We start from the raw sequence: 27451 nt of genomic DNA on the forward strand, positions 1-27451 counted from the left end.
TATATCCATAATGTATGCTCACCAGAGGCACCCTGGTGTGCATGTCAGGCCAGTTTAGTGTGCCTTGGTGTGGACATTAGACCAGTCTGGTGTGGCGTAGTGTGCACATCAAGCCATTCTGGTGTGCTGTGTTGTGCACAGCAGACCAGCCTGATGTGTTTTGATGTGCACATCAGACCACAATAGGATGATGTGATGGGCACACCAAACCAGCCTAACGTGTTCTGGTGGGGACAACAGGACACGTTAGGCTGGTCTGATGTGCGCACCAGAACACACCAGGCCGGTCTGATGTTTACGTCAGAAAACACTAGGACACACCAAACCGGTCTGGTGGATTTTTCAATAGGGACTAATAAGAACCCTGTTTAACGTCAGTTCTGGATCTAGAAACAACCCCCGGCGCAGAGAAAATGGCACACAGATAGTCTTCTCAGGTGAAAACTTAAACCCATTTTCGGCAGCCCAGTTACTAATTTCAATGGTAAGCTGCACCTGCCGCACGCAGCAAGACGAATTACAAGAAACCGAAATGTGAATATCATCTACATAGAGGGAGTATGAAATGGAAGGTGGAATCACATTTGACAGAGAGTTAATCTTTATGGCAAACAAGGTGACACTCAATACACTTCCCTGCGGAACACCGTTTTCCTGGATATACTGTTCGGATAGTGTGGTGCCAAGTCGAACTTGAAAAGAGCGACCTGTAAGAAAACTGCCTATACACCGCAACATTCGACCACGCATACCACAACCATACAAGTCACGGAGGATACCATACCGCCATGTCGTATCATATGCTTTTTCCAGGTCGAAGAAAACAGAAACACAATGTTGCCTATTTACGAAAGCTGCACGTATTGTTGTTTCCAGACAGACTATGCGGTCCAAAGTAGAGCGCCCTTCTCGAAAGCCACACTGGTTATCAGCGAAGAAGTGGTTATGCTCCGAATTAAAAATCAACCACCTAATAATGAGGCGTTCATATGTTTTGCCAAGGCAACTTGTCAAAGCGAATGGACGGTAACTGCGTGGGTCCGAAGGGTCCTTCCCAGCTTTAAGCAAAGGAATTACATGTGCCTATTTCCAGATTTGAAAAGAGTAACCTGCTTCCCACAGGTCGTTGAAAAAAAGTAGTATTGTGTTCACTGACTCTCGAGACAATTGACGGAGCATTTCATAGCAGATTCCATCAGGACCCGGAGTCGACCTCTACTTTGCGCCAAGAGCCACCTCTAATTCTTGCATTGTGAAAGGCGTGTCGTATGGCTCGGAGCTACAAGCGGACATGGGTATACGGTGACCCTCCGCACTTGCTTTAAACCCTTTAAAATCCGTCCGATAAATTCGGGAGCTGGAAACACTCTCAAAGTGCTCTCCAAGCACATTAGCAACAACTTTCAGCGAATTCACAGGGGACCTAAATAGAGGAATAACAAAACAACGGAAATCCCCTTTGATTGTTTTGTACCTATCTCATACTTCCTTCTCCAAGACAAAACTATTTATGGAAGAAATGTACTTGGTCCAGTTCTTCCGCTTAGCTTTTCTCCTAGTCCATTGGGCCTTTGTTTTTAGTCGTTTAAACTCTATCCTATTTGAAGAAGTAGGGTATCTCCGAAAGATATCCCATGCCCTATGCTGCTTTTTCCTTGTAGTGGCACAGTCTTTATTCCACCAAGGCCAACACCTCTTGGGTAAATTTGCAGAGGTGCGAGGAATGGCATCTTGGGCAGCACTTATGATTTGCTCGGTAACATACATTGTCGCTTCTTCGGGTGACAAATTCGCTAGAACGGACGGGTCAAGCACTGCATCAAGTTTAAAGAGCGCCCAGTCGGCTTTGTCCAGTTTCCACCTAGGGGTTCGTTTTAGAATAGTCGGAAGAGGAACGAGGCTTTCAATTACAATCGGGAAATGGTCGCTCCCGAGAGGGTTTTTAAAACCTTCCAAAAAAAAACAGGGAAGTAATGATGGTGATGAATTGGAGAGGTCGATGGATGTGAAGCAATTATGAGTGGAACAATAAAATGTTGGCTCTTTCTTATTTAAAAGACATACGTCTGAGGACAGTAAAAATCTTTCTACAACAGCGCCATGAGAGTCAATGCGCTTACTGTCCCACATGGGGCTGTGAGCATTAAAATCACCACAAACTAAAAAAGGCGTTGGGAGTTGCTGAACCAATTCTTGAAGTCGATGAAGATGCAGTTGACGATGAGGTGGTAAATACAAAGATACAACCGTAATAAGACGATCAGCAAGAACACGTACCGCAACTGCTTCTAGGGATGTACGCACAGGAACTTCCACACACGCTATGCCACTCCGTACACCAATCGCAACACCACCAGGAGAGTGGTCTGAAGCCCGATCCTCTCTAAAAACGCGGTGAGGATTAAAAACATTTGTATGGGTGTTGTTAAGATATGTCTCCTGCAAGCACACAGCAATGGGCTGTAGCTCATCCAGAGAGATATGAATGACATCAATATTTTGCAGGAGACTTCTACAGTTCTATTGTATAAAACTATACGTGTTCATGTTAAAAATGGTTTAAAGTAACAGCAAAACGAAACAAAAACCTGCCCTAGGTGTCCTGGGGCGGTTTGGGTGGGATTACTCGCGGATTGAGCTTTTTCTGGGATGACTTTTTAATCCTGGCGTCATCAAGTGGGACCGAACGAGGGGGAGGAGGTTCACCAAGTTCCATCCGCTCCTCCTCAGGCGGAACGGCTGTGGGAGCAGCTGGAACGGGCACCTGCTTAGATGTCGAGGCCTCTCCTAAAGCCTTAAAACGAAACACACCCTCCTTCTTCCCGGGAGGGGTCTGAGTAACCAAGGCAGGCACATTGGTCGATGGCCTGTCTTTTGGAATGGAAGAGGTACTAGTGTCTTTTCCCCGAGGCTGCTGTTGCCGCCTCTCCTCTTTTTTCCCCTCCATTGGCACAGAGGCATCTCTTGCCTCTGCGCCATCTGGAGGCCCCTGTGGTTTCTTTGGTTCCAACGACAGACGGAGTCGTGGAGCGAATCGGTTGTCAGGCAGGGGAGGTGGTAGAATTACCAGGTCATTAGGACAGACCTGGGTTCCTACCGAAGACTTTGATGGCACACCCCCTGCACGTGCCACCAAAGAGTAATGCCCCTTCTGCAGGAAGGATACTCGCTTTCTGGCTTCGGGGAACGAGATATTCTCTTTCGCTTTGAGTGTTATAATTTCTCTTTCTTGTTTCCATTTTCTTCAAGAACGGGAATAAGCTGGGTGAGGTTCACCGCAGTTGATGCCGCAAGGTGGATTTGAGCAATTCTCAGCAGGGTGATCATTTTTGCCACACTTGGCACATGTTGTCTTTCCACGGCAGCTCTGGGCGCTATGGCCATATCTCTGGCAATGAAAGCAACGGTGAGGGTTTGGCACATACGGCCGTACTCTACAGCTCAGGTACCCTGCTTTCACCGATTCCGGAAGCGCCCTCAGCTCAAAAGTAAGAATGACATGCTTTGTCTTTATCTCTTGACCATCCCGTCGAAAAGTAATTCGCTTTGCAGCAATGACTGCTTGGTCACGAAGGCCATCGACAATTTCGTCTTCGCGAGATTCTAGCAGGTCATCTTCTGATATTACGCCTTTTATAGTGTTCAAAGTGCGGTGGGGTGATACAGTAACCCTGTAGTCAGAAACCACGTTGAGTGCCAGCAGGTCTGAGCTTTGCTGAGAGGTTACAACTTCAACAAGGAGATCTCCAGATGGCTTTTTTTTTTTTTGCTTTAAAATTCTTTCCGATGACAGATTCAAGAGTCTTAGAGACCAGGAAAGGGGATAACTTGGATAAAGGTTTTTCCGTTTCGGAATGCATGACGAGAAATCGGGGAAACTTCTCCGCGGGTGCAAATGCTTCTCTTACGTGTACTTCTGTCCGGACCCTTTTCACGGCCCGTTCAAGTTCTTCGTTTGGTTTAGAACCCAATAAATGGGAAGGCGTTCGGCATCTGTAGCGCACCACCCACCACGGAGCCCAACATGAGGATAGGTAATGCGCCATAGCAATAAGGGTTTTGGTGATGACATTACACTATCAGTGCTGCCAAGACACTATAACCTAGTGTGGGTCCAGACAAGGGGTTATCGCCACCCAAGGTTAGCCCTCGCCGCCAAAGATGGTGAATATGAATGAAGGAAGAGTAGAGAAAGGAGAAATATAAGAGGGGATAGCAGAAGATATGGAGACTGACTGAATCATGCTGGTCGGGCCAAGCCAGGACACCCGCCTACGGGAAGCGGGGGCCGAAGTGGTGTATTGCCTCACCCGGGGGGCCCTGAAGAATCCAAACCTACCCCGGGCTCGACTAAACCACCAGGATGCCCTTTTCCCCGGACACGGGAAAGCCACGCACAGCCAGGCGTGGGCGGGCAAGCCCGCATGGCTCGGGGTACGTGGAGACGCCACTCTCCAAACACCTGCTTTCACAGGTGCCCCCTGCGGGGTTTGGGAGTTGGAGGGTGCCTGTTGGCGTCCCCTCAATAAAGGGCGTGGCCCCCTAAATTGCTTGCAAATGACACAGTGGTCACAAAACGACACAGGCGTGACGCGATAATTACATCATAAAATCATTACCTAAAAATAAACAATAATCCGATCTAAACGGGCATGACTTGGCCTTGGAAATAGTTATATTCAACAGATTTGGTGCATTCTATTACGTGATGAACGTCTTCGAATCAATACTCAATACCACTTTAATTCGAAAAAAAGAAAAACCAACAGCGCTGCAGAGAGCCGTTATATTTGGTATCGCCCGCGCAGTTCGTACAAAACTAAAGTATCGAAGGAGTATAACCGTCCCTTCTGTAACTAAATATAAGTGAATATCTTGAAAAAAAAAAAAAACGATTTTCCGCTTTCAGCAGTTAGTATGCCATTAACGCCAATCACCCACCAGTCTGTGAAAAAAATTACAAATATCATCAACCGAACAAGACATCTTGGACTGTCTTGTGCGCAGGAAGGACGAGGACAAAGGAAGAGAACAGGGCACAACAAAGAGCAACTTTCAACTGACTTTTATGGAATACGTGTTCCCGTACTTATAGTCTCAACCATCGTCACAATGACAACAAACCGACAAAAGCAAAGGAAAACCACCAACACAGAGCATAATTAGAAAATAACACTATCTCGCTCTCAGGAAAAACAATTCCTTCTCCGATAACGCAATCGACGGTATGGCAACACACGTGTCTTCTAAATAATCAATGTGCTCGGCTTCTACGATTTCGCGTGTTAACGCTGACTTGCACCTCCCAATTTTGACGCATCCATCCAACAGTGGGGTACGCATGTCCTGCAATGCAAGTAAAGTAAGCCACCGCTCTTTTTGTACCTTGTTTTTGTGTTCGCGAAGCCGATTATTTAGGCTGCCCCGTTGTGCCTGCCACAGAACAACGGAATGCGATAAACCACAGCATCTGTACAGTCGACAAATTTCGTTCTGTGCTACTTTTCGCATCCGTGTTTGGGACGCACGCCAGGCTTTGATAGTTGGCACAGGTTCATGAGCTCATTGGGCGCAGGAAACACTACCTTTACGATTGATCGCATTGCTACTTTCTCTAAATTGTGCGAAACTCAGTGTATATACGGTATCACAACTTTTCCTTTTTGTTTTGCCAGCTGGCTCCCATTGCTTTCCACGAGACAGCGCTTTCTCAGAAGGCCTTCCGCGACAGCAAAACGAATGTGCTTTCGGTATCCAGCTGCGAGCAAGCGCAATGCCCTCAGTGTCAGATGCTCTGAAGACGTTCTAGACTTCGTAAAAACTCAAAAAGAAAACGCTCTGAGACCGTTTTCAGTCAATGTAAAAAACCTTATTACTCCCCCAACATTCCGGCTTGCTGTCGCGTGTAGAGGAGTGCATCGACAAGTTTGGTGTGGTAGCCTTTCAAAATAAGCTAGAGATGTCAAGCAGCGGTTTTTTAGAATCACACAGTTTTTATATTCGAACCCCTTTTATTCAGTGGGGAGGCAAGCCTTACTTGCAAAAACATGGAATGTGCACCGGCTCGTGTATCCCGCCTGTTCTAAGCGCTTTATATTTAGCACAACTTGACAGTACTCTTAACACCCGGCTTCAGGAATCAAAGGTTAAAAAAATTTGTTAGGTACGTAGATGATTTTTTAGTTTTTGTCGCATCTGATACAAACAATTTTCAAGCAGAGACTGTCAAAACCCTGACCACTTTTAAGGAATGTTTTGGCACACTCGAGGTCACGCATGAGATACCTGTGGACAACACTATTCGCCTCCCTGACATCCGATTTTTTATTTCTCGACGAGCACATCTGGTTGGTGTTATGTGCCACGTGCAAATAAACCGTTGCTTCCATTTCATTCAGCCCACTCCAAGCTAGTCAAAAGAAGTATTGTGTTTCACAATGCACTAAAAAGTCCTGTGAGCATTTTGTCCCCAGTGGTTTTGATCAGCAGGTTTTGCGCTTGCTCGCAGCTGGGTACCCTAAACACATTCTTTTTGCGGTCGCGGAGGGCATTCTGAGAAAGCGCTGTCTCGTCGAAAAAATGGGAGCCAGCTGGCAAGACAAAAAGGAGAAGTTTTGATACCGTATATACACCGAGTGTCGCACAATTTAAAGAAAGTAGCAATGCTATCAAATGTAAAGGTAGTGGTTTCTTCGCCAAATGAGCTCATGAACCTGTGCAAACTGTCAAAGCCTGGCGTGCGTGCCAAACACGGATGTGAAAAGAAGCACAGAACGAAATTTGTCGACCGTACAGATGGTATGGTTTATCGCAATCCGTTGTCCTGTGGCAGGCACTACGCCGGGCAGACGGGGTGCTGCCTAAATGATCGGCTTCGGGAGCACAATAACAACGTGCAAAAAAAGAACGATGGCTTTCTTGACTTGCATTGCAGGACATGCGGTTGTAAACCACTGTTGGATGGATGCGTGAAAATTGGAGAATGCCAGTCAGCTTTAACACGCGAAATCGTAGAAGCCGAGCACATTAATTATTTAGGAGACACGTGTGTTGCTATGCCGTCGATTGCGTTATCGGAGAAGGAATTGTTTTTCCTGAGAATGAGATAGCGTCATCTCCCAATTATGCTCAGTGATGGTCGTTTTGTTTTGCCTTTGTCGTTTTGTTTGTTGTCATTCTGGCGATGGTTGAGACTATAAATACCGGAACACGTATTCAATAAAATTCAGTTGAAAGTTGCGCCTTGCTGTGTCCTGTTTTCTTCTTTTGCCCTCGTCCTTGCTGCGCACAAGATTGTATAAGATGTCAAACCTACACATCCAAACAGCCACTCTTCTTGAAATTCTTTCTAGTGCATCGGGCCCTTTTAGGTGTTCTCATCGTGACCCGCGTGCCACAGTCACCTTCATCGCGACAGCCATGTGCAGAGTGCGATCTCTGTCTGTTTTGCGCATCTAGAAATGTTCTACCTGACGACGTACGTACGATATTTGGTGGTCGTCTACCTTTCTAGGGGCATGGGACCAGAGTGTGCAAAATTCTAAAGGCCTAATGGCTTCGGCAAGCCCGCATCTTAAGGCAGTACCTGGCCATGGAACTTCAAAGGAGGGCGGATCCTTCGACAGCGAGGCGTCAGCTCCGTGAGTACCTCACATTTGCGGATCAAACCACACAGTTCATCTGGCAATTGAAACTACGTCAGATTCGTGAGCGGCTGTCGAAAATGGATCCTGCACAGTTGGCTGCGCTTCACATGCCCGAGGACCTCCATCTACCAGAAGACGTCCAGCAAGTTCTACGTCTAGGAACCAAGTTTCTTGTCGAGCGAAAAAAGGCGCCACCCGTGCTGCTGTCTCTGGTTCGTGAGGTGTCAAGGCGCGTGCGTCAAGAGTACTCTACCCTCTGCTTGTCTGAAAGTGTTGACGTCGTCCTTTCTTGCAAGCCTGCTGCTACCAAGGTACTCGTAAAGCGAGTTTTGCATACCTGAAAAATAATTCCCTTTGCGTGTTACCTGCTCATAAGGCTTTGTCGTCGTCCAGGAGCCCTGAGGGCTGTTGAGAAGGTGTTTAATTGCCATGGGAGTGTGTCGCTGCCAAAACTAAAGTCGGCAGCAAACAAGCTGTGCAACAAATTGGAACTCAATAGTCTGTAATGGGCATTGAAAAGAACACGCGCGAGTGTTGAGATGTTTTCTTCGGTGCCAAAACCCACAAACTAGAAATGCCCTTGCGCGTAATGATTTCCGAAAGAGGCACGTGGCAAAAATCAATCGCACTGTATCTTCAAGAGAAACTTAATATGCTACACGTTGATGACCCTTTCCTCGTCATATGCTGTGAAGAAGCTCTAGTCTTCGTAGAAACTCAAAAAAGAAACGCTCTGAGGGTGTTTTCGGTCTATGTGAAAGACCTTTATTACTCCCCCCAACAATCCGGCGTGCTGTCGTGTGTAGAGTAGTGCATGGACAAGTGTGCAGTGGTAGCCTTTCAAAATGAGCAAGAGATGTCAAGCAGCAGTCTTTTAGAATTACTCAGTTGTTATCCACGAACAACTGTTATTCAGCGGGGAGGCAAGCCTTGCTTGCAAAAACAGGAAATATGCATCGGCTCGTGTATCGCTCTTGTTTTAAGCGATTTATATTGAGCACAACTTGACAGTACTCTCAACAGCCGGCTTCAGCGATCAAAGGTTAAAAAGGTTTTTAGGTGCGAAAATGATTTTTTTTTTAGTTTTGATCGCATCTGTCACAAACGTTTTTTAAGCACAGACTGTCAAACCCCTGACCACTTTTAAGGGATGTTTTGGCACACACGAGGTCACGCATGAGATACCTGTGGACAACACTATTCGCTTCTCTGACATCCGATTTTTATTTCTTGACGACATCTGTTGGTGTTATTTGTCACGTGCGAATAAACCGTGGCTTCCGTTTCATTCGGCCCACTCCAAGCCAGTGAAACGAAATATTGTTAACCTGTGTTTCACCAATGCACTAAAAAAGTCCTGTGAGCATTTGATCTCCAGTAGTTTTGAGCAACAAGTTTTGCGCTTGCTCGCAGCTGGGTACCCTAAACATATTCTTGTTGCGGTCGCGGAGGGCCTTCTGAGAAAGCGTTGTTTCCTGGAAAACAATGGGAGCCAGCTGGCGAGAGAAAAAGAAAAAGTTGTTGTGATACCGTATATACATCGAGTGTCGCACATTTTAAAGGAAGTTACAATGCGATCAAATGTAAAGGTAGTTTTTTCTGTGCCCAATAAGGCCATGGACCTGTGCAAACTATCAAAGCCTGGCGTGCGTGCCAAACACGAATGTTTAAAGAAGCACAGAATGAAATTTGTCAACTGTACAAATGGTGCGGTTTATCGCATTTAGTTCTGTGGCTGGAACTACGTCGGGCCGACGGGGCGCTGCCTAAATGATCGGTTTCGCGAGCACAATAACAACGTGCAAAAAAAGAACGGTGGCTTTCTTGACTCGTATTGCAGGACATGCGGTTGTACCCTGCTGTTGGATGTATGCGTAAAAATTGGGAAATAGTAGTCAGCGTTAACACGAGAAATCGTAGAAGCCGAGCACATTGATTATTTAGGAGACACGTGTGTTGGTATGGCGTCGATGGCGTTATGGAAGAAGGAATTGTTTTTTTGCTGAAAACGAGAGTGTGTTATTTTCCAATTATTATCAGTGATGGTCGTTTTCCTTTGCATTTGTCGTTTTTTTTTTTGTCAATGTGGCGTAGGTTGAGACATTAAATACCGGAACACGTATTCAATAAAATTCAGTGAAAGTTGCTCCTTGTTGTGTCCTGTTCTCTTCTTTTGTCCTCGTCCTTGCATAGCACAAGATTGTATAAGATGTCAAACCAACTCGCCTAAACAACCACTTTTCCCGATCAAGACAGGCCGTAACAGCCTGAATCACTGTCCCCAAGCTCCGTCGTACTGACAAAGCATATCCAGTCAAAGTTCCGAGCGCGTGGCTAATACAAATGTCAAACACCGTTTTAAACACGCTTTTTAAAGTATGAATTACGCTCTGTCTGATCCTAAACTGTTGAGCTTGTTCTTCTACAACGCACAAATGTCGAGGTCTTGCTGCTCGACGTCATGGCGATGAAATCGTCTTTGGCTTCTTCGTTCTGCAAACCCTCGTGCACTGAGGGTTGCTACTTGCACAGAACTTTCAGGGGAGACCATAGTCTAGCAGGATCAGACGAAGCGTACTCGCTTACCTTGGTGCTTTACATCGCACAAGGCGGCACGGTCACACAGGAGCTGGCTGGAACAACCTATCGCTTTACAGATGCAGCAAAGCCTGCTGCTGGTTGGTAAAGCGACTTCTCACCGCGCCCATTTTCCAGTCCCGATCGAGTTTGCACGGCCGTCACTATTTGCAAACTTCAGTGGAGCCGTTGTGTCGGCGTTTTACGGAGCTCCACTCGACACCCATCGCTGTTGCGGCGAGGTTTTCGTCAGGCGCAGGCTCACACTTTCTCATAACGCTACCAATTCCGACTTCGGCGGGTGCTCAACTACAAAATCAGGAGCTGCAGCCACTTCGCCGTTGGCGCAGGGGAGCTCTCTTTCAGGGAGGCAGTGGCCAGCGCATCGTCCACGTTTTTTGTGTCGGAGTGTTTCTTCGCACCACCCTCAGGCTCCAGTTGCTCCTTCCACCTCTTCCTCAATTATTATGAGCTCACTATACTCCTCGGTCGCTTCTCGGCCAGCGGCTCAAGCGTACGAACGCGCACGGTAGACCCGTCAGTGCCCGTACACCCGGCACTCCGTTCGCCAAGGAGCACGACATTCCAGACGGCTATGGCAAGTCCTACAGCAGCGGAGGCAGAATGTAGCCCGTCCATGCACCACCACGATCACTGCGCAGCTTGCCGAGGCGAAGCTGGTGCGGAAGACGCTCGAGTATGACGCCATCCCGGAACTCCAGGAGTACCAGTCGTATAGTAACTCAACCACGTTGAAGCCTGGCATCTTCCACTGCTCTTGCGTCACTTCCTTCACCACACCGTATTCCCCGAAAACCTTTTCAATGGCGCCGTTCGAGACGTCAAACGCCATTTAGTCGACCTCTACCCGGAGCTCCCGCCGGAATGGGCAACGCCGAGGCATGATTTGCCCTTGACAGCGAGTCGCTCTGCCTCGAGCAACGTCTGCTTAGCAGGGTCCGTCTTCACGTCTAGCCGCCAAATGTGAGGCACTTGATACGCCCCTAGTCTGGCTACTTCCCCCATGGCCCCAGCCTGATTGACCGGACTCCGAAAATGCTCGACGCGTTACGGTCATCCTTTGATATCACCATACAGAACGGTCAAACGTTTTATTCCATCAGCTGTTAACAAGTGGGGTAGAATCACCCGATAGGCCTTGGGCACGAAACGTACTGAATCACTACGGCCGGCGCACTCTGCTCGCACACAGCTCGTACGCGGCGCACTCTGCGTCCGCTCGTATCGTCAGCCGAAAACAGATAAAAAGAGCTGCGCCACCGTACAACCCTAACCCACTCTATACTTATGGTTGGGGTTGTACCCACGAACTCTCTTAAAAACTGCAAAAAATGCCAAAAGCTCGTGCCGGGAGACGTGCTTTCATGCACATTGGATAAAAAAAAAGAGACGAAAGTCTTCTGAACAAAAAGGTCAGAGGTCTATTTTCTCCGCACGCTTTTGTTCACGCACTCCATTGTGCATGAAGGCGACGCCGATGCCCAGCGACTTCGCCGTGATATGCCGCAGCTCAAGTGGTGAGTGTACCGCGAATTGAAACGTGAAACACATATGAGTATATAAAAAGAAACAAGTCTAATCCATGGATAGCACGGGACATAATTCACCTTAAACGTAAACTAAAACGAAAAAGAAAGCAGAAAAATAAGAGCGCTTTAGAGATTGCTAATCTAAGCCGTGAAGTACGATCAAAGGTCAAGGTTGCTAGAACAGAGTTCCTGTCGACTAACTTAAGCGATTACTTAAGGGACTCGCCACGCAGATTCTGGCATTATCTGTCATGTAAGGAACATAAAGTTAACGAAATCATGAAGGATGGAAAAGTATACAGCAATCCAGCATTTGTGGCGACTGAATTTAATAAGTTTTTTCATTCTGTTTTTACCGAAGTTAATGATCGTGAAAGTGTCATAACTAGTGTTACTGGTGTGCCTGGAACAGAGATTGTTGTCTCATATGAGGGTGTTCTTTCTATGCTACTGAATATCGATGTAAAAAAGGCACCGGGTCCAGATAACATTCCAAATGAATTTTTGAGGCGTTACTGTCTAAGAGCTGCTGAGTTTCTAGTACCTATTTTTCAAGCGTCATTGAGCCAGGGGAGGTTACCTAAGGACTGGTTACTTGCGCGAGTAGTCCCTATTCATAAATCCGAGAGTCGGCTTGATGTTGGAAATTATCGGCCGATATCCCTTACTTCTACTGCCTGCAAACTCCTCGAACATATTATTTGTAAACATCTCACAGACTTCATCGAACAGAATGGTCTGTTTTACGAAAAACAACATGGTTTTAGAAGGAAGTCATCAACTGTCACCCAGTTATTTGAAGCGACTCATTATTTCGCATCTGTTTTAAATGAGCGTGGTCAAGTAGATGTGATATCAATTGATTTGTCAAAAGCATTTGACCGAGTCACGCACTCGAAGCTGCTAAAAAAATTGTTGGATTTAGGGGTAAGTACGCCTATTGTTTCTTGGATCAAATCTTACTTGTCAAACAGATTTCAATTTGTTGAGATCGCTGGGGAAACTTCCATGCTGCTGCCAGTCACTTCCGGTGTGCCTCAGGGCTCGGTTTTGGGACCAATTTTGTTTCTTGCGTATATAAATTACATTGCAACTGAAATTCATCCATCTGCTGAAGTCCGTCTTTTTGCAGACGATTGTCTAATGTACATCAAAGTTAATTCACAACGGGACCAAATGCTATTAAATGACTCGTTAATGACTATGCACGAGTGGTGTCAAAAATGGGATATGAAGATAAATTTTGAAAAGACAACTTTTGTAACAATCACAAAAAAGAGGTCACCTAATATATTTCCGTATTCCTATAATGGTGCACTTTTGAAACAATCCGAAACATTTAAATACTTAGGGGTCACAATTTCTAACGATCTAAACTGGAGTGAACATATAGGAAATATCTGTAGTGCGGCTTTGCGAAAACTTGGGTTTTTAAGACGGGCGCTCAAAAATACAACGCCTGAAGTTAAATTATTTGCGTATAAGACTCTAGTTCGATCATCTCTTGAATACGCGCACGTGATCTGGGATCCATACGTCAAATATCAAGTAGAACAACTTGAGCGTATCCAGCGGCGGGCAGTAAGATTTGTTTATTCAGATTATCGCCGCACGGAATCGGTAACAGAACTATTAAAAAAAGCGGGGCTGCCAACTTTGGGTCAGCGGAGAAAAATTGGAAGGTTAAAATTTTTTTATCAACTCTACAATGGGCATTATAACATCAGTTCGAGTGACTATATACAGCTTCCTGGTTGAAGGTCCCCGAGAGTTAATAATCAGTTTGGAGTCAAGCCATATTTACCAAATTCGATGTTTTTAAGTACTCTTTTCTTGTAAGAACAGTTGAGGAGTGGAATAGTTTGGATGGCGACCTCTTTCTTGGGATTGGCAGTACCGATAAATTTGAAGCTGTATTATTTGATTTATATGCAAAGCCATACTAGTATACCTTGGTGGTGGTGACTTTCGGTGGTGTGGTTCAACCGAAATTGTACTCAAATGATTATATTGCGGTGATTGTTCTTGATCTTTGGTTCTGTATTTCTGTTGTTTTATTGCTGTACACTCCTGAAACAGCCCGAAAGGGCTTTCAGTATTGTAAATAAATAAATAAAGTAAATAACCGAAGTCGCGTTGCTTCGCGCCGCTTAGCGGCATAACCATTTTAACAGTTGATGTCATTGGTGGTTTCTACACTTACGCCGCGCGGCGGCGAGATGCGTTGCGATTTTTGCTCACATGCATTTCACGCTTTACACAGGACTCCTTATGTTCATTTGTTTGTTTTCTCTAGTGCGTTCTAGCCAAGAGGGATCGTTGTTGTCAACCACTGGATTATCAGATGCGAAGTCGTATAACATTGTCCAAAATTGTCGTGCCACGTTTAAATAAAAAACACAAAGTAATATTTGAACAACGACAATAACCTTCCGACTCGAGTTCATCGACTTCAGTGACGCATGCTTACAATGCACATAGGGTTAAACCCATTCTTTTTTCCTAAGGGCTTTTAAACTTTATAGTTCCACAGACTGAATTTATAACTGCATGCTTCTGGTATATGTTGAGCCCGGGCATTGCATTCACCCTTCAAACAGAAAAGGTTTTTGCACGCAAGACACGTTTGTGAGATTAATATTATTTTGTATCCTGAGCTGCATTGGCCGAGGGTGAGCAGTTTCGCGTGGCTTGCATATTGAGCCGTGCGCCGTGCTGCGCATGCGGGAGGAGGAGTGACGTCACACGGCGCACAGGTTGCGCGCCGGAGCCGCCGCCGCCGCGCCCGCTTTGCCCGTCTGCGCATTCCAGAAAAGTGACGTCATAGCCGCGGCGGGCGCACTGGTGCCGCCACGTGCGCAGCTGTGCGCCTCTGTTGCGCAGTAGCCAAGTCTGACGTTGCGCCGGAGCTGCTTGATGGCGCCTCTCATTTTGTGCGCATAAGCTCACGCTACGTATATTCGGGCATAGCCGAGATATACCACAGTAATTTTTTTTCTTTTACGGGGACAATAGCTATTGTGCTTTAGCAGCTGGTTGACAGGTTCACTAAAAAAGAACAGAAGATCTTGGCCTAGGGACTTGCATTGTTATAAACACCAAGCAGTATACCCAGTATATACCGTGTTGGAACGTATCGGTATGTTTAAACCTCAAGAGACGATGATTGTCTTGCTCTTTTTGGGATCACTGTTCTTATTCCACAGCGATGTTATTTTAGCTGAAAAGACGACACTAGATTATCCCGATGCCAACCAGGTAAGAAAAGTCCATACATGTACAGTGATGTCTCATTAATGTAGACACCTCCGTTCCGCCAAAATGCATCCATAATGTGAGTTGTCTATAATAACCAGACAATAATGCATGCTTCTTCGCAGTTTGTCCCGAAAATGGTGTACTTATAGCTGGCTATCAGCATTAACGGGGTTTATATAAACGAGACACGACTGTAACCTGTTTATAGGGACGTGATGAGCAAAGAGTTTGTGTAGTAGCTTGCACCCCAGTACATGAATGCTCATATATACACATGTATGCCGTTCGTAGACTTACTTTGAAGAAATCTCCTCGCGTCGCAGGTTGCTGCTAAATTCACCGCGGCCTCATCACCGCGAAGATAAGTGTAAACACATACTGCGTTTTTGGGCGGGATGTTATGCGAAACGTGTTGCGCCCGAGTGTGACACATAATCGTTGCACTCAGACCGAGGCAACAAAAAGGATATACTACTCGTAGTCGACAATGCGTAACAGTACAAAAAGAAGGCATTCTTAGACGTGATCAATTCTACGAAGTAACGATTAGGCAAAACTATAGAAACAAACGACATCTACGAAGCGGCTCAGTGGGAATTGAACTCTGGACCATTCTTTCAAGAGGACGCATCTCGGAATGCAGCAGTACAGCGAGGCATAAAACAAACAAGCAGGCAGTTCCCCACCCAGAAAAGAGAGACGATTTGGCGTTATAGCTTGCCAGAAGCACCCACTGAACTGCGCCTTTCCGCCAGCCGCCACACGCATTCATGTAAACAGCTCTGAGGGAACACGACCGCGAATACGGCCACTTGGGTCAGTCTTTAAACACGAGTTTATGAAATTTCAACATAGGGATATATTCACCATGCGCCCTTTGGAACGCATTTTCCTCCTGCGGACAAATACGCACAGGCTATGACTGTCGCAAAGCTTGGTTCGGTTCACCTTAACGCTCATGCAGATTTCATCCAGGGCTCTAAAAAAGCGACGAGTTCGCGTTATAGCCTGCCACACGCACCTTGCTGGACCGCTTCGTCCCTGACCGATTCTATGTGCTACGATCGCATTCATGTAAGCCCAGATGCCATAGTACCTGATTAAAATGAATTGGACCATCGCATCAACCCGTGGAAATGCCTCGATTCACAATCTAAGCGAGTTGAATCGAATCTAGTCCCATCCCCTGAAGGAGATAGTTTGATATTTTCAAGGCGCATCAAGATCTTCATGTAGACCATGTTGAATCCAATTAAGTGCTCACACGAGGAATAACTGGATTGTTCTGGTATGCTGAGAGGGCGTGCAGAAGTTCCAGCATGGCGGCCACAATGGAAGAAACCGGCCGCATCCTTTTCAGCTTAAAAGAAAGTTGCCGAGAAGTCAAACAGAAAGCAAGCGCAGCAGCCCTTGCAACCATTTTCGCTCCTCCGACGTGCTGCAAATGGTTTTAAAATTCAAAAATCCGTGACTGCCGATACGGTGGGAACTGTAACGATACACAGGCAACTTGGGCAGCGCCGTAGTCACTTAACACGAGGTGCAGTTCAACAGGTTTTCGTTTTACGCTCAAGAAATTAATAAAATAAATATAATAAAATCAACACTGATTGTTGCCGTGTAACTCACTTCAGGTGAATTATACGGCCAGATGGACATACTTTAGGTGGCTAGGCGTCACAAGAAGTCACTTAGGCCAGCTTTAGACGTGGCGATTTTCCCAGCGATTTCGGTGTTGCTGACGAGTAGTTCCCTAGCTTTCCCTAGATCCTCGCGCTGCAATACCAGTCTCTGGGATCAGGTTCGGCTCGAAAGGAACGAGAAACTTGGACAATTCAGAGACGTTTGAAGCAGCAGAAGTCAGCAAGGGAAGCGATATCTTCACGTGATACACCTCTGGTAGTGATTGTCACAACTAAAGACCTGGATCTGTTAGTTTAAAATGAATCGTTTTTATGAATAAATTGTTTAAAAAATGAGTGAGTATTCTCAACGCCATTTGATAATATAGCAACGCGCTTATAGCGTATAGCTGTTTGTCTAAATAGTGCAAAAAAATAAAAATTACTAATTACGCGGCAAGTCGAAGCAACACTTCAAAATGGTCTGTGTTCTCTAGATTTCAGATGCCCATAAGCACTTACGTCTTGCAGTGACTTATAAGATTTTCAGCCTTTTCACGGGAAGGCTTGCGCTACTTTTTGTTTGAACATCAATTACATATGTATTATAAGCAATCAGCGATTTTGCATTCTAGGTCCCCCGCCTGTTTTTGGAGGATAATTTATTTCGATTCCAATCTCAGCCTGGTCTGGAGATATTAATTTTTCTTAAGGATATCTGAGCTATATTTCAGATCTACAGTTGTAAATCATAATGGCCAAGGTTCATTTAAGGTCAAGGCGTATGTATGTGTTTGGCGGTAGCTCCTTCCCTTCCAGAAATCAATATCCGAAGCTTATATGTCAAATTGCATGAGTTGATCAAAGATTGTACCTATGGTTCAGTTTTTATCAAAATATATGTGGTGACATTTGGGCTTGTGCTCTTGACTCAGCCTTGGTTGCTTACATCGAGAATACCGTGTACAAGGAGGCTCCCAAGGTAAGGTTCTCTATCGAGAGGCCAGAAAACAACGTAAAACAGTATTTCTACCCCCAGCTCCAAATTGTCCAGGGGTTTGGTTGGAGGTGTAGAAATACAAAGGCAATACAAATACTTTATTTGGATAGTTGCCGTTCGAAGCACATAAACGAAGGTTTAGTTTGAATAATGGTAAATAACGAGCTGCAAAAGTCTTATTGCCCCACGATTTTGACATTTATTCAGGTTATGTTTCCCCAGTTTGAGGCTGCAAGGTACCCTTGAGATTTTCTTTCCAAACAGATTTTGTATTGTTTCATCGGACAAAACTAAAAACAAAGAAACAAAAAAACCACGAACAGAAATTTCGGTAGTCATGCCGTTTTTTCATTAAAGGGGCCCTGCAAGGTTTTTTTTACTGGTTTTTAATTTGCACCGAAACTGAGCGCACTGAACGTAGCAACTCAATGAAACTTTTCTTTTCTCGAATTTCGCTTTATTTTAAAAGTTATAGGAGAATAAAAATTACAGAAACAAGCAAAAAATGACCGCCTTCATGACGTCCTTGGTTGCTTGAGTGGCCGTGAACTAGAGGAGGGGTAGTGGGCTCAGCGAGCGCTCACGGTTTCCGCACTCTGTGTCGACGGCTCGAGAGGAACAAGGCCAAGATTCTGAGACATTCGGGCTAGTTTCAAAACTTCCCACCACGCGGCGCTCAAAGACCAACCTGCAGAATATTTTTCAACCAGAAAAAAGTTCCCCTCGCCACACTTCCCATTTCCTCCTCTCCCACAGTTGACTTGAAGGCGGGGAGACTCCTTTTGTTGCTGCATCTCGGGGCCAGATAAGCCAAGCTAAGCGCATAATGGGCGATTTGCGGCGGGAGGCACAGCGACCCCTTTCCTCCTGCGATACCAGAGAAGCGCCCGAAACCGAACTCTCCTTTCTGCAGCATTTCAGAGCCTAGCCTCTCGGTTTTGTCTCTGAATTTTTGTTTTGTTTTGCGATTAGCATGCTTGGCTACTCCGAGCATTTGACTGCTTCTGCCGTCCATGTAAAGTGACCCAAGGCCATGTGACGATGGGCATAGGCTAAGGGCCATCGTCCAAGAACCCTAGAGTTCGAAGGAACTACCGCATTTTCCAGACTATAGCCCGGACCCGGTGCATAGTCCGCAGGGAAATATTTTGCGTCAAAAATAAAAGTGCTTGCTTAGGTAGTCCGCACCCGGTACACAAACGGCACCCAGTGCAAAGCCCGCACTTAGCACCTAGTCCGAACGTAAAAAGTATCATACTCAGCAGACCTTGACAAACGCCTACTGTATTAGCTCACGATGAAGCTTTATCGTACGTAAATCAACATTAGTATAGTCCGTTACTCATAAAATCCTTCACGATTGTCATAGTGAAGGATCTAGAAAAATTATATCATTGTATTGTCCGATCCTGTAGATAGTCCGCACCGGGTGAATTTTCAACTTTTAAACTTATATAGTCCGGAAAATACGGTACTACAGTGTGTATTGTGACCCTGGGTACTTGAAGAGGAAGTGGCGAGCCTTACAAAAAGTGTTTACGGGACGGGAATTCATGCCAGCGTGCGTACTCTAACATATCCGGTGCTTTTACCCCAACCCACCTGGTGTTGCCTAAATGGGACACACGTTGAAATAAACAGTGCTGGGGGCTGTCAGACCGTTGTTTTTGTTCTGAAATTTGACCGAAACTCCAAATATTGAGATCTGCAAAAATCCATAATGCGAAGCAGAGCCTTTTTTTTTTCCGTTCCTTGCATTTTTATATTGCGTTTTGAGATCCTACTAGTGACCAGTGCCGCGTTTAGACGTCATATTGCACGTGGCCACACCGGTGACTAGAACTCCACCTTTCCGTAAACAAAAGTTTAAAGTACAATTTCACCCGTCAAAATTTGGGAGTGTAATTACAATATTGCGTTAATTTTTCTCAACTCATTATCTCTTCTCGAAATGGTTAATCACTTTAGTACAGTCGCCCTCTAGAGATTTCTAGGCGAGAGATGGCAAAAGCATTTTCCAAAACTAACTGTTTTACATTACCGATTCCTTTCTTAAAAATCACTAATATTTAATTATATCAAATTACAAATTACTGATTACTAAAACTCTGGGCATTCTCTTCGTATTACATTTATTTTCGCAGGTAGAGTTTGCTTGTCGATAATGAAATATCAGTCTGCTGTTGCAAACAGTGCAATGTAAGCGCAATATAATATATTACTGTCATGCCGCAACCTTGTTCAGGAAGCCGCCGATGACAACGAGGTTTTACGATGCGCTAGTAACTCCAAAGTATCTGAATCAGTGGTGTCGCCATGCTGTACTACAGCGCAACATATGAGATGAGACCATAACCGTGCTCTCGCAAGCTCGTTTTTAATAAAAAAAAGAAGATAACATTTTTTTCTTTAATTCTCTACTTGTGCTTGTAAGTTGCAACACAGCAAGAGCTACTCAAGTCTATTGTAATGTATCACTGATATCCGATAAGCTGGGGTGGCGTAACCTGTGCAGCATAAAATGCTTTGACGGAATCGTTTGTTCTTAGGTTCACACGTGAGGTGCGAGCTAACCTAACTTATACCTACAGCCAAGAATAAAGGCTCCGAGCATTAATTGGAATGCGACGGAAGCACTTCGACTTTCCGGACTGCCGTGACTATATCTGGAATGACTTCTCTGATCGAGGTGAACACACGCACACATGCATATACCGGAGGCACTGTTGAAGTCTCAGGGGCTCGGGTTTGCGTATAGATTATCATTTACGCCGATACCCGGTTTTCGCTTTGCTAAAATGTGTCAACAACTGCCAGTCTTGAACGGGTCAACAAAAGAACTGATCGTTTTCACGTAGTTGGGTTAAAACTATGTGGTTAGGATGGGTGCACTACTAAAACCAATTATAATGACATCTAAAGCGACAATCACTTTCCTGTGTACTTTATCTTGTAAATAACACTTTTGCGATTGACATGTACTTTTGCGCGCGTGCACCGTCGGCAAAAGTCGCACCATTAAATGATCTCCCTTCTTTTTCTTTTCTTTTTTTTCTGAGCGAGAAACAAAAAGGGGGGGGGGAGAGAAGGTTGTTGAGGGTAAAAAATGTTGGAGATATGTGCTCTGATTGTCATGATTGTGCATTTTTGATCACCTAACCTTTACAGCTCCCACATGAACGCGACGTCCCATGATGTCAACCGCAGAAACAGTTTGATCACTACTCGTGCATCAGCCACTGCATTCGGCTTTCAGGTTATTGTGTACCTTCGTGCGTGTGTGCGTGCGTGTAACTTTGATATTTGTATCTGATGTTTAGGAGTGCATATTTTGTAATATTTTCTAGATATAGCGTTGATTTTTTTTTTGTATATTCTTTCCGGAACGGTAAATCATCTAAACATATTTTTTACTCGAGTTTTATAACTGAAAATATTTACAACGCTTCAAACGTGTTTCAATGTGAAAAGTTACCCAACTTCAGCGTGCAATAAAAAAAAAACTTCGTTTTTCTTTTTTTTCTCGAGGAAAATATTTTACACTATATCGCGTGGTGTTCCATTAACATGTTGCATTATTTTGTCTCCATGCGAAATGCAGCGCTTCGAAATACACGAACTAGGCAACTTTGACATTTTTACCCAATATTTGTGAGTTGTTATCTGGCAATGTCTTCAAGATATAGCATTGAACTATTTCTGATATGTTCTTCCCAAGAGGGCCTATCACCTACATAAAAATCATTACACTCTCTAATAACTGGACAAATTTACAGTGCGGCAAACAGCTTCCAGGGCCGAACTCGGTCCCAAGCAGACTTGTACACGTTACTGAAAAATTGTAAGGAATTACATTTGCAATTACTCAACGCTAAATTGTAATTTTTTACAATTACAATTACCCTCTCATAAAAGTAAGTGACCGTTACTCCCAAAAGTAATCCGTTATTTTCGTGGCGTTACTTTCAACAATATTTTCCTCAATTAAGAAACAAAAGGAAGAAGGTTATTCAGGTTCTTACTGTTGCCACCTGTCCCATTTATTGACCTTGAGTATTTTGAGCAACAGCTGGCTCTTGAAAGTCGCGTCAGTCATATATTGCGTCATTTCTTACTGAAGATGTCGACTGCTACGCTGGGCACCATTTGAACTGAGTCACTGAATGGGAATATCGTATTGTGCCTCACGAATATTTAATTCTCTGCATTGAGATTTTTCAGCGAAGCAATGGAAGTACATATATTTAGCGCCAAGATAGGGCAAAGCTTCATCGTTGCAGCCGTTTCCTGATATTCGAGAGTTTTAGTAGAGTTTGTACCAGTAAGGTCATAATAAAATAATATTTGAGGTTTGGCTCGATATTCTTCTTCCTTTGATTCTGAATAGGTCGAGCCTCAGTTGAGGCGCGTTGGTGAATAAGAAAACGTTTTTAATATATAAATATAAGTAGTAGAAAAAAATCAGAACGTCGGCTAAAATAAGGAAATGCAAATGCACGTTTGTCGTGTGTACCTTTGTTGATGCCGTTCAAAAACGCACGGAGCACGGACCGATTGCAGTTTACTCCGGTTTTCTCCAGATAGACTCCCGCTGATGCCACGGGCAGCGAAGGGCAGAGAACTGAGCCACACTATGGCTCCCCACTCATGAGTTTCACTCTCTCCTCAAGCCCAGAATCTCAAGTCTACGTCAGCCACCATTATGTTTTATTTGTAAAGATCTCTTATCTTTTATTTGTAAAGATGCGTCGTGCTGGAATACAAACAGCGAAAAAAAAGGAAGACAATTATTATTTTCGGAGCGATCGCAAAAAGCTGACTCACAAAAAGGGTGGCTGAGATGCGGATCACCTGGCTGAAATTCACAAATAAAATGGGCCAACCCTAGAAATTGGACCATAAAAAAGTAAATAGCCTTCAAAACAGGTTCAAATAATGTGAAAGAAGCAGAAAAAATACATCCTGTTTTCTAAGAGAAGATGATAAGTGTGCAGCAACGAAAGAGGATGCTTGTGGCAATAACACCTTCACATATTTTCACATCCCTTTCGGTGGATTTTAGGGCAGACGGAGCGTTGTCTCGTGTTGTGTCATTATGAAAATGATCGTAGTTACTATAATTTCTCGAAAAGCAGACACTAAAAAAAAAGCGGATATAACATTGCCCCCCCCCCCCCCACACACACACACACTTTTTTTTGTAGAAATGCTTATTTGGATTTTATGACATTGTTGTTAGGGTCTAAAAGGAAAATAGATTCAGGGGCTTGGTGTTGCAAAAAAAAAAAAAAGGCTTTGCAGAACTGAAGAGTGCCAAGCCTCCCTTTGCGCTGGTCAATGCGCGTGACAGTGTCACTGCGCTCAACTTTACCAAAATACAAACGACCTTTTCTTTAGGAAGGGGGAGGGGGGGGGCTGGTCCTGAAAAAAATGTAACGGATTACAAGTAATCCGTTACGTAAAAAATGTAAGGGAATTACTTTAAAATTACTCTAGAAAAGATGTAATTATTCCGTTACTAAATTACCGATAAATGTAAGGGATTACAAGTAATTTCGTTACTTGTAACGGATTACGTACAAGTCTGGTCCCAAGCAATAACAAAAGTTACAAGTAAAAAAAGAAAAACGATACCGACATTTTCAGAAGCTTTTATTTCTACGCCACATAGTTTTTTTGTGTCCAGAGTTTGCGAGCTCAGGCTGAACTCAAGCAGGATTTACCAATGAACCACTCTAAGCGATCCATTATTCGCAAACACAAAGCAGCGTACTCTGTTACGATCCGTTCTACCTTAAAATGGACCGCAGCGGACGCTACGAGCCATCGGAGGTAAATCAGTTCCGAGTGTGTGACACGTGACATGCGCTGAGTATGGCACGAGGCCAAATGAAGCGCTCGCAGCGCTGCATTGGCTGGAACGACTTGCAGCGTCCGGTGTGGTCCATCCCTGGGTATACACAACATAATCTTGTACCAAAGCAGTATGTCTGACTTCCCGGATCACCCCGAAGACATCTCCAAGCAGCTCACAAAAGTGTCATTGTATATTGCCAGAATGTCGAACCGGATAAAACCATTATCACGGAGTACCTTCCGCACAGGACAAGGCGAGGGGTTAAGTGCTCGCTCAAGCGTTGTGAGAGCCAGTCCTTTGAAGACAGGATATAAAGCTACGACCCTCGTGAGCCAATCCGGGCATCGGAGCAAAGCACTTGACGATGTGGGACCGGACAATTCATCGAACGCCGTTTCGTCGAACGCCGTTTCATCGAAGCCGTTTCATCGAATGCCCTTTCATCGAACGCCGTTTCATCGAACACCGTTTCATCGAAGCCGTTACATCGAACGCCGTATATCGAACGCCGTCTTATCGAACGCCAGGGTGGCATTCCCACTTCTTGAAGCTGGTCGGAGGTGCCCATTTCGGGTTCTGGAAGTTTTTGACTTGCATCGCCGGAGAACATTAACTGATGGAAGACAATCTGAAGGCGATGCTGAGTTCCCAAGAGCCTCCTCGCCAGAAGAAGGCCATAACGGCAAGAAATGAAAGGGTCCGCCTTTTTTATGAGAACCGACGGAGCATGGCTGCGGGGGACTTTTTGAGAGCAATTGCTTATCATTTGAAACGGTGAATGGTTGTCGCACGAACACTTGAACCCCCGAAAGTTTTCAATTAAAATTTGAAGTGACGTACTTTTGACTCCGTTAATCTTAAACCCCCCCCCCCCCCCCCCCCCCCCCAAAAAAAAAAAAAAAAGTTTTGTTCTAGTTTTATAAATAGCACCTCAGCTTTAGGTGCTGCAAGCTTCGGGCAGTAAAAAAGTATCAATAGAAAGACATGAGAGGCTAGGAGGCTCACATGGCTAAAGTTGTTGCGCCTGAGCAAAACCTAAGTCGCCTTCTGGCCTCCATGAGTTGGGAGTGCGCTCTTACCGGGAGTGCGACTTTTTATTTATTAGTTAAAATACCCTCAGGCCCATCGGGTAATACAGAGGAGGTGAACAGATAAGCACAATATGCGAAACAAACATAAAAATCGGTACAAACATCCTCACGTGTTACTTGCATCAAAATAAATTGTAACAGCTACAAGTTTGGAAATTAAAAAAACCTGACGATGAAATGGGTGAACGACACGAAAATGCACTCGATCCGTGCATAAAAGAGCATCTTTCACACTTTTTATATAAAATACATTCGATGAAACGGCCGTCAGCGATTCGATGAAACGGCGTTCGATGAAACGGCGTTCGATGAAACGTCCATTTTTCGATGAAACGGCGTTCGATGAAACGGCGTTCGATGAAATGTCCGGGAACCTTGACGATGTGCCATAGAAACACGATCCTCCCACGGAGAGCTGTCTCGTGCGTCGCTCCCTTGCTCTGATTGGCCAACGGGGATCGTAGCTTTCGCCGTTTACCAAGTTATGGTGAAAGGCAGATACACTCAGTCCGTGTAGCTTTTCCATCTGATCGTTTTTTCTGTTCCACGTATTTTTAAAGTTCAATGTCAAGGTTTGAGCGGAGAACGTAACGTGGCTTTTCGAAGCTACTGGAGAATCCAGTGTATGTCTGTTATCTGTTTCAACGGTCGTTTACTTACAAAAGCAAGCCGGGTCTTCCTGACAGAATAAAGTGCTCCTCGCCGACATTTACGATTCTGCCCCATTCCATGATTAGTTTAAGAAATAATCCAAATCCGAAAGCCCCGTTTCCATACCCCTGCCGCAAACCCCCACGTTTTGTCACACATCTTCAAGATCCCCGGCTTTTAAAAACCAACGCCCGCTTAACAATTTTCCAAGCTTCTCCCCTTTTATTGTTATCAACGCGTTTATTCCTACACATATGTATACATGATTAAGCAAGGGATGGAGTTGACAACGCGACCACAATTACTACTTTTGTGTACTTGTTTATCGAATGCGCTCTCGTGGCCCGAAGTCGTTATAGAGCGGAAGGTAAATACACTGCCAAAATAGTCTGTACATCTGTAACAAATAATTACTAATAATAAACAGAAACAAAGAAGCAGGTCACGGGCCACCGCAAAAACGTCACTGATGGCATCTATAATAAAGTTAGGTCATTGATATTAGCAACCAACCAGATGGTGGTTTTATCCGTGGACTGAGCAGGGTAGGAAAGATGAACTCGTATTTCAAATTAATGCTGGTGATTGGGTCCGGACACTTCATCGAACGCCGTCTCATCGAAGCCATTTAGTCAAACGTTATTGAATCAAACGCCATTTGATCAAAGCCGTTTAATTGAATGCTTTAAAATAGTATTTGGAGATCGTTTCTCGTTTTCGGAAATAGTTCCTTTTGCATCGAAGGACAACTATATTCTATGCCATATTTTCAATTAAATGTCAGGACTAAGAAAAGAACTGCTTTTCTCCGGCAATATAATGGTAGTCGCATGAGGACAAACACGCGTACACTATGCAGTGCTGACTACCCCGCGACAACCAGAAAGTTTCTGGCTCAGTGACTTGGTGTGCGCCGCCTATTTGTGTCACACTTGTGCTACTAAGCTTGTCTAAAATAGGGAACACCCAAGATCACAATTGTTTTAAAGATGTCATTTACGGACGAGAAAACGAGAAAGTTTTAGATGAGGCGATGAAAGGGATAAAAAAGGGGTACAAATATTTTCGGACATTTCATTATGCACGTAGTTCGTAGCTCAGGCTCAAATCAATCACGATTTGCACAAGAAGCTGTCTGGTTTTCGAAGCTTTCTCCCAAGCCTCCCCGTTATTTACAGACTTGGGCTTGAAACATTGAACCCGAACACAAGAAAGAACGCAGTGGCGACTCCTCTCCCCCCCTTCCCCCTCGAGCGCCTCGATACCATGAGACATCGGAGGTGACTCGGTGCTGGGAAAAGTGACACGTGGCATTCGGATTTGGTGCAGCGATGCGCGCCAAGGAGCGAGAAGTCATATGAAACCCTCACAGCAGTGCATCTGCTGGAACAGCTTGTAGCGTCCGGATGTCCTACTTCCATCAAGCCCCACCTCAGCGACCCGAAGGAATTCCGCAAGCAGGCTCTAAAGCGACCCATTGTGCGTTTCGAAAACCTTGAACGGGCAATAACGTTATCACAGAGTTCCTGGTATACTGAACAAAGAAGAATGATAAGTGCACCCCCCCCCCCCTTTCCTCGCTTTCAGCATGAATCACACACACCCCGTTCCAGTATTGCTTCTTTCTTCTTTTTTTTAATTCAATATTTCCAAGCGCGGGAGGCATGGGGTAGTGCGAGAGCGCCCTGTTTCAACGACTGCTCTTGTGAAAGATTGCATAAGTTTTGTTTTTATATATTATTATGAAGCCACCAGTCGCTGCAGTTATGGCTTAAATCTCTGATGAACCCGGATACTTGGCGTTTTACAAATTTAGAAAAATACAAGGAGAGTCAAATGGCTCTGTCTTTATTCGCAAGGTTGTTGGATTCTTCAGACTGGGGATCCGAACAATTCAGTGTAGGAATTTTCGGTGTAGGTCGTTTCGGTGCCGACATTTCGGAGCACGGACTTTTCGGTGCAGACTTTTTGCTGCATGGATATTTTTGTGTAAATACACGTTTGGAAGTTCAAATAGCTGAGCTTTCCAGCAGGCATTGCGGACGGCTAGCGGACATTTCATCGAACACCGTTTCATCGAACACTGTTTCATCGAATGAATGGATATTTCATCGAACGCCATTTCATCGAACGCCGTTTCATCGAATTGCTTAGGGCCGTTTCATCGAATTTCTCTGTATCGAGTTTTGAGGCATAACA

The 27451-nt window shown here is 44.8% G+C and overlaps 1 protein-coding gene across 1 annotated transcript in view; it reads left to right on the forward strand.

The window, feature by feature from the left end:
• The first annotated feature begins 14914 nt into the window (after positions 1-14914).
• Positions 14915-27451, forward strand: part of LOC115320784 — a 41826-nt gene continuing 29289 nt past the window's right edge. Inside the window, exon 1 of the mRNA XM_029980963.2 lies at positions 14915-15031. Within this exon, the coding sequence (XP_029836823.2) occupies positions 14915-15031 (117 nt within the window). The remainder of the gene's footprint in view (positions 15032-27451) is intronic.

The sequence above is a fragment of the Ixodes scapularis genome, unplaced genomic scaffold (assembly GCF_016920785.2).
Source record: "Ixodes scapularis isolate PalLabHiFi unplaced genomic scaffold, ASM1692078v2 PGA_scaffold12__126_contigs__length_90152505, whole genome shotgun sequence".
In the NCBI taxonomy this organism is placed as follows: Eukaryota; Metazoa; Arthropoda; class Arachnida; order Ixodida; family Ixodidae; genus Ixodes; species Ixodes scapularis.